The sequence below is a fragment of the Dermacentor silvarum genome, chromosome 9 (genome assembly GCF_013339745.2).
Source record: "Dermacentor silvarum isolate Dsil-2018 chromosome 9, BIME_Dsil_1.4, whole genome shotgun sequence".
Classification (NCBI taxonomy): Eukaryota; Metazoa; Arthropoda; class Arachnida; order Ixodida; family Ixodidae; genus Dermacentor; species Dermacentor silvarum.
The window spans coordinates 99,598,991-99,607,543 of NC_051162.1; the positions used below are offsets into that span (position 1 = coordinate 99,598,991).

General features: G+C 45.9%; 1 protein-coding gene across 1 annotated transcript in view; it reads left to right on the forward strand.

Annotated features, from left to right (window-relative positions):
- LOC125939870 (mucin-5AC-like) overlaps positions 1 to 8,334 on the forward strand; it is a 41,569-nt gene extending 33,235 nt beyond the window's left edge. Inside the window, exons 3-4 of the mRNA XM_049655376.1 lie at positions 3,789 to 4,014; positions 4,724 to 8,334. Coding sequence (XP_049511333.1) covers positions 3,789 to 4,014; positions 4,724 to 8,031 — 3,534 coding nt within the window. The 3' untranslated portion in view covers positions 8,032 to 8,334. The remainder of the gene's footprint in view (positions 1 to 3,788; positions 4,015 to 4,723) is intronic.
- Positions 8,335 to 8,553: the final 219 nt, after the last annotated feature.

An 8,553-nucleotide genomic window follows, 5' to 3' on the forward strand; every position in this document is an offset into this window, starting at 1 on the left:
TGGTGTAATCCAGCTTTACGAGATGCCGGTGGCGAACGATGCCATCGTCTCCGCTTGCACCCACGCGTGTGCCGTCAAGGTTCGCGATGGTCCGGTGGTCGCCGTCATGTACGCTCCACCCGCGACGCCCGAGAGAGGCATTGAAGCGTTCATGATAGACTTCTTTGTATGGGTTATGTTCGACAACGAAGCATCTATCGTAATGAAGGCTGACTTCAACGTTGACATTGCACGCCCGGATGGAAAGTGGTTCACTTCGTTTATGCTCGAACGCTTCGGGTTGACGTGTGTGAACGAACCGACGGTACCAACTAAAACACACGGGACACGTATATACGTCGTGTTTATGAAGAACATGCCTACCGTTGTGCATACACCCTATGGCGGTGTACCATAGTGACTCTAAGGTCAATGTCACTGCGGTCACTAAATAAATGAAAACCACCGGATCATATATATTTCTCATTCTTTAATAGTTCAAATAACCAATTACATCATCACACATTAATAGTCATAATTGAAAATGCATAATTCCCACCATAGTACAGCTTCGCTAGTCTTCCATCTCCACCCTAGTGGAAGGGCTGGCACTTTTGTTCCAAGTTTCATTTTGACGCCTTTTTCATTGTCCTTCGTGCAACCTCAAATTGTCTAATTTAGGAGACAAAAATGGCTAGCTTCCCAAATTCCTCAAACCACACGTCTTTCGGAATTTGACGAAAAAGACCTTGTCTTTGCAAAAACTTTCGTGCACTTAGCCTTACGGGCACGTTACAGAACCCCAAGAGGTCAAAATTATTCCGGAGTCCCCCCTGCGTCTTGCCTCACGATTAGAGCGTGGTTTTCGCACGTGAAATCCAATATATTATCTTTAACTGGAACGAGTACACTACAGTCGCTACAGCTAGTGTCGAGGGTGTGATGATTATTCAAACAAAAAAGATTATTTTTGATCGCTAATGTGGGGAGGGCAAGCATTATGCGAGTGTAAGCATTAGTTTCTGCGAGTATTCATTCTACTGCGCGTATATTGGCGGAATGTCGATACTGTTTTTAGCTTGGCTACAAGTGTTTGTGTATTCATTTGGAAAATACAGCAGGGTGTGGGTTGCTACTAGTTACAGGGCTAGGTTACTAGGTTAAGGCGTTGTGCACAGACAAGGTCGGTATGTAGATCACGCGCTGACGATCGCATTTGCACAGCATCAAACCACTGCATGACACGAAAACTACTCAACTTACGAACGGAAGTCAGGGTGCGTGTTTTCTTGTAGTCCCGCCTCCTGCAGGAGAATCAAGGTAGCACGTACAAACTGCTTCTAAGTCAGGCGCACTGCCTGTCACTTGAAAGATTATGGCACGTGGCCCCGGTAAGTCACTCAGTGCAACACGCGTAAACCCGTCATTGAATGTGCTGCATAAAAAAAGAAAGTAGAAAAGTATGCGGTACTGATGATGTAAGCGTGACGTAGTCCTTCAGCTCTAGTATGCCATGTTTTCTTTTTTAGCTGTACCAATTATTTTTTCGCAATGGTGCTTATGACCGATAGCACAATTCTTATCCCTGAGCTAAATCACTCGATGGTCATTACTTCTAGAAGAAATCGAAATGCATAACTGAATAATTAAGATAGTTACAGTAATTATTTTTTTAATAATTGCCTTCAAGCTGATATTTCAATTTACGAATTGTAACCGGGTAGTTCGCAAGGTTCTCGAAGCTACAAATTCTCAAGGCTACACCAGTTTTGTGATATTGATTTTCAGTGTCCGATCGACGAAATGCATTAGGCGTTCCAGTCACTTTTGTGATTCAATGCATAAAACAGCGTTTCCGTAAAAAAAAAGTTATTGCAAAAAACAGGTGCTATTTAACCGGAAGTTTGAAGGTGCATATCTCGAAGCCGGTGCCACCCTCGTGAATTCATTCTAAGTGGATATGCCTTGAGAAATTATTATCTACAATACGTGGATTGAAATATGTGCCGCAAACTAAACAATTCAGTTTTACACTAATTAGTGTAAGTATGGTAATTATTCAATTGGGCATTTTGATTTCTCGTAAAGTAATGGCCGCCTCATTCAGTAATTTAGGTCAAGGATTAGAACTGTGTATTTGCCACAGGCAATTTTTTTTAATTTCGTGTTAGCATGGTGACGCAACATTTCAATTTTTATCTCCGCTATAATGACCGAAATAAAAAAAATCTTGCAGTAAAACGCTCTTTTGTGTATGACCGAACTCTCTAACGCGGACTGATGAGGAGCCAGGTACTGTGCACTTTGCGAGTGGTTTTATTACGTTCTTGCAACGTGAAACGCATTACCTGAAGTGATCTAAACAGTGGACGCAAAGCGGTGGTTTTTTTTTTTCGGCATACACAGGGGTCAGAATTAGTATGGATATATGTAGTCCTATCGTTCTAAGCACTGTGTAATGACTATAGGATTATAATATATATTGAAATGCAGCTCCCCAGTGTTGCTAGACCAACAGTATTTCATGTCTACTGCAGTGTAAAGCAAGCTCAACTTGACTTAGCGGAATCAAATCCCGGCAACAGTGGTCGCATATCGATGGGGGCGAAATGCAGAAAACACCCGTGTACTTAGATTTAGGTGCTAGTTAAAGAACCCCCAGGTGGTCCAAAATAATCCGGAGTCACCCACTATACGGCATACGTCATAATTAGCTGGTGGTTTTGGCACGTAAAACCCCACATTTGATAAAATTTTTTTAACTTGGCTTAACACTGCGTTTTTTTCTTCTTTTTTTCATGAGGTTGAATTAAAAAGAGTCAAGGCGGGGTTTTCCGCAATAAATCAGTTTGTGAAACTGAAAAATAAATCAGTTTCACAAACTGATTTATTTATGTGCCTTCAAGTGCTAATAACCTCGAAATATCCCTCTTCCAAAGCAGTGTAGCGCTTTCAGCGTTCTTGACACTTTGTGAAAATGTTCTAAAAGTGTCTTTTCCAGAAGAAGTCGCGCACCCTTCGGTGATTCTAGCTGTATTTGAGCAACTGTGTGAACATGGTCACCTTCCAGTCGGATGACGCAATTTAATGCGCGCGAACCATAGGAAATGTTTTGTTAGCAAAGCGCTATATCTAGCCAGGGGTCAATGAGAACATACTAGCAACCCTGCCTGAGGCAATGGGTTTTATAGATTGTAAACGAAAGCTTAATGCATGTGCGGTGTCGACTAGTAAAAGGTGACTGGTGTATTGGGAGCGCAAAAGTAGGGATCACAAAGAATTGGCTTAAATACAATTCATTTCTTTCGAAATCAGTGATTTGTTAACACGAACCACATGTCCTAAAGACCTAAAAATGCCCAGAAGGAAGGTAAATGTGACGAGCTATGAAGCATCCGTCACCATGGTGGTTTCGAAAGTGGCGCTCAAGTTATCCATCCATCCATCCAGGATCATCAGGGGTGGTGTCATTCTAGACGATGTTCGTTCGAATTTATATTTCATAAGATTGCTAAGTAATGTCCCCAAACGTGCGGTATTAAGCTATACTTCGCAGAAAATAGTACGTCTGGGAGAAATCAGTCAGGCTGCTTAGCAGAAAGAGTGATCTATACTTGACGCCGTTATTGACGCAACACTCAGTACAATGCTGCAAGATGTCATTTTGACGGTAGTGCAAAGTGGCTCCAAGCACGTGCTATCTGAAAGCCAATACGTGCCTTACAGCGCGATCAACTTGTCATATTAGCACTATCCACGTAAAAATAACTTGCTTGCTAAATTTCGAATGTGCATATTGGTATCACCAGGTCTCAGAGGGCGTTATACGTGACTCTGAACTTGTACGACGACAGTACGACAGCCCACAACAGGAGTGTGTCATTGTGCAAACTGCTGCAGGACAACGGCTCTCCACAAGTACAGAGCAAGATGCCGGCACTCCTCAGGAGGCTAGTGAAACTCTGCAGCCACACCAAGGAGCTCAGGCGCAGCATTACGAGCGGTCGCAGCCAATCGGCATGCATCAGCACGCTGGTGAGATTTTCTTTTTAACATGTCAACAACATCTAAGGGCATTTGAATGACTCGGGACAGGCCTCGCACATCTGAACATTGCAGCAGTTACTTCAGAACTTATCATCTATATGATAAAACATAGCGCTCCTTGATCAGTCCATGCATTGGTTGCTCCTGAGGGGAGCTACATAAGGTGGTGTATATCTGCTGAAGCAGGTTGATGGAGCAGAAGTCATTAAAATGCTCACAGATCTCTGCAGGTGTTGGAAACCTGACCCAGGTGATAAGCGGCTTAAATATTGCCCTAGTTGTAAGCCTCCAGAGCGAGAAACTTCATCCAACATCTAGTGACTATGAAAAGAAAAAAAAATACGCAACAACTGACTATAACCATTGTGTAACTTATGTGAAGCGGTTTTTCGCTTCAGGAAAGATATGAAAGATCTGAAAGAAAGAAGCAGACGTGTTTTCCAACTAAAAAAAAAACCCGTATTCTCCATAACTTCTATATCCAATAACATATGACATATGGGAAAAATGGGTTTTTGTATGGGATCCTATATGTTTCATATCGAATTATTGAATATGGGAGTTATGGGGCATAAGGATTTTTCAATAGGGTTGTTTCATCATTGCTCCTGTTCAAGGTTGCACTCGTTGTACAAAAATTAGGGACCTCCATGTGGCATGTGCTCACCAGAACCTATTATTCTTATTGTCTCCGCAGGGGCTGCACTGCCGCAATCCGCCCCTCCGCTAGACTCAGGAGATTCTGGAATGGTTACGCAATGCATCACAATTTCTGATTCGGAGGACGCAGTTACATATCTGGAAACTCTTTTACGGGAAGAAGTAGCTCCTACGAAAGAGAGTCATCAGTCTGTGCGAATAAAATCGTCACGTCGAGCAATCATACAGCAAGAGATGCGTTCACCAGTTTCAGACAATTCGATTACGGGTCTGGGAACACCTCCCCTAGAAGAGGTAGCCAAATTGAAATCGAGTCAACGGGATGTACAACAAGAATTGTCACTTCGGAGCATGACGCAGCAAGAAATTAATTCACGAAGATCGGATTCTTCGCTTCCCAGTCTCAAGTCACCTCCACTACAAGGGGTAGCAAGATTGCAAGCGAATCAACAGGCTTTGCAACTAAAACCTTCACGTCAAGGAATGATGCAGCAACGAAGTGATTCATCAGCTACAGACCACTTGGTTCCGAGTCTGTCGTTACCTACGCAAGAACAGGTGGCCAGGACGACAGCGGTAAAGTGGGATTCGCCACCATGGTTGCAGAGTTCGGGAGCAGGGCAAGCAGGGTTAACACCACAGAGTGTCAAAAAACTGGTGCCCGCTGTGAGAACTCCGTATGTGGAAGAGAGTGCCGTGACGCATGCCATAGCCTCGACAAATGAGCAGGTGCTACAACTGTTAGCAACTAAAAAGCTAAGCATGCTGCATCGACAACGGCGACCACGTTCGCCTTCAGCATCAACAAGTCAAATGGAAAGACATCCATCGGACCACGTTGCATCGGTTCCAAATACAAGCGTTCTTCCATCAGCTGCGAAGCCAGGTGCACCAGCGGGGGACGAAGTTGTCGAAGAAATGAATGATGGAGGCACGCAGGAGGAATCATCACAAATTTCTGAATGCTCCCAACCTACACTCGCATCCTCAGACGAACATTCGTCCCGTGCTTCATACCACGAGGACTCAGCAGCAGGACAACCCCGCAACGCGAACTACGCCCAACCATACCAACTGGCGACAATGCCGTTCCTGAGAAGAGCTAGGCAAATAAGACTCCGCAGCCCACCAAATATGTCATTCTTTAATGTATCCGACTTTCCACCAGCTAGCAATCCATGGCCAGAGTTCACAAACATAGATTTAGAACCGCTGAGTGAGAGAGACACGCAGGATGAACTACAATTGTTGGAGCTATTACAAGGGGCGATAATGCCCAGCTATAATCCTTCCTCCGATGTAAAAACTTGCGCGTCAACAACATCCACAGGGCAGCCCTCCTCGGTATCTTTATCTACCGTGCCAAATGCATTACCAAGGCGTATGCCTTTCGCCCAAACCACTTATTTTCCATATTCTACAGCTTCGCAAGATGCACAAATCCTTGTAAGTAACGTGCCACACCCCAGCACCGCGGAGCAGAGCTATGAACGCATGCAACCGCACGTAACGTATCAAGAGCCAATCATTATGCCATCGCAAGGAGCAGCCGCAGCAACTTCCGAGCAAGCAGCGAGACGCACTATCCCAACAGGGAATAGCTTATATGCTCAAGGGACCCCATCGTCATCCGTCTCTGCCTCATCCTACGACAACGCTTATTTTGCGTCCGCTTCAACGTCGGAAAGCGCGCAAGTTTCCACTCCTAACATGCCGCACGCCAGCACAAGAGCGCAGAACTATGAACACTTACAACAACCCCCAATTCACCAACACTCAAGCTTTTTGCTATCGCAAGGAGCGACCGCAGCTCCTTCCGACCAAGGAACAAAACGCGATATCTCAGCAGGGCCCGTCTTATTTGCACAAGAAACCCCGTTGTCATCTTTATCGGCCTCATCCTACGATATCGCCTATTCAGCTCCTACAACATCCGAAGGGGCGCAAGCCTTCCCCCATAACATGCCGCACACTGGCACGGTGGAACATAATTATGAAAACTTGCAACCACTCACAAGCTTTTTACAATCGCAAGGAGCGATCGCAGCCCCTTCCGTCGAAGCAACCAAACCCACCGCCTCGACAGGGTCTATCTTGATTATTCAAGGAACCCCATCGTCATCTTTCTCTGGCTCATTATCCAACACCGCCTATATTGCGTCTCCTTCAACATCCGAAGGCATGCAAATTTTCAACCGTACCATGCCGCTCTCCAGCACACCACAACAGAACTATGAGCACGTGCAACCACACCCAACTTATCAAGAGCCAATCATTATGCCATCGCAAGGAGCACCCGCAGCAACCACCGAACAAGCAGCGAGACGCACTATCCCAACCGGGAATATCTTTTACGTTCAAGCGACCCCCTCGTCATCCATCTCTGCCTCATCCCACGACACCGCCGATTTGAGGTCCTCTTCAACGTCGGAAAGCGCGCAAGTTTCCAATCCAAACATGCCGCACGCCAGCACAAGAGCGCAGAACTACGAACACTTGCAACAACCCCCAATGTTCCAATACCCAAGTTTTTTGCTATTGCAAGGAGCGACCGCAGCTCCTTCCAACCAAGGAACAAAACGCGATATCTCAACAGCGCCCGTCTTACATGCGCAAAAAATCCAATTCTCATCTTTATTAGCCTCATCCTACGACATCGCCTATTCAGCGCCTACAACATCCGAAGGGGCGCAAGCCTTCTCCCATAACATGCCGCACACTGGCACGGCGGAACACAACTCTCAAAACTTGCAACAATTCACAACTTACCAGCAGCCTAGCTTTCTGCATTCGCAAGGAGCGATCGCAGCACCTTCTGACCAAGCAACCATACGCACTACCTCAACAAGGCCTGTCTTATTTGCTCAAGGAACCCCATCGTCGTCTTTCTCTGGCTCATCCTACGGCACCGCCTATTTTGCGTCGTCTTCAACATCCGAAAGCCCACAAGTCTTCAACCGTACCGTGCCGCACTCCGGCACCGCAGAACAGAACTATGAACGCACGCAACCATACCCTACGTATCAACAGCCTAGCGTTATGCCCTCACAAGGAGCAGGCGCTGCATCTTCCGACCAAGCAACGAGACGCACCATCTCAGCAGGGTCTCTCTCATATGCTCAAGGGGCACCATCGTCAGCTTTGTCGACCTCATCCTACGACACCCCCTATTCTGCGTCCTCTTCAACATCGGAAAGTGCGCAAGTCTTCACCCATAACATGCCGCACTCAAGCATAACAGCGCAGAACTATGAACACTTGCAACAGAACCCAACGTATCAACAGCCAAACATTGCGCCATCGCAAGGAGAGCGTTCCGACCAAGAAAGAAGGCGCATTATCTGAACAGGGCCTTGCTTAAATTTTAAAGGTGCCCCATCATTTGTTTCTGCCTTCTCTTATCGCACCACCTGTTTTGCGTCCTCTTCAACATCCAAAGGAGCGCCAGTGCTCACCCTTAACGGGCCGTACTATTGTGTTGCAGAACGCAGCCATGTAGACACGCAACCTGGGTCACCGTTTTGAAGAGATAAGTAACACGCAATCGGAAGAAGCCGCCTCAACGTCTGTCGATCAACGAACAGAGCCAACAATCTCAACCTTTCTCTTAATGTCAAGAAACGTCATCGTCCTGTTCCTGCTTCTCTTTTTTTTTTTTTAAACCCCGCATTCTGCGTTATGTTGAATTCTGAACAAACATGAGTTTTCGCGAGGGGCGTACCGTAATTCATTGCTAAAAGCCTACCTATTTATCGCACGTTAGCGGAGCCACCATTAGCATGGCCACGTTTTGCAAGAGTTGCAACAGGTCACACTCCTTCCGAGCAAACGCAACTAATTATCTCAAGACCTCTGTTTCATTTTCAA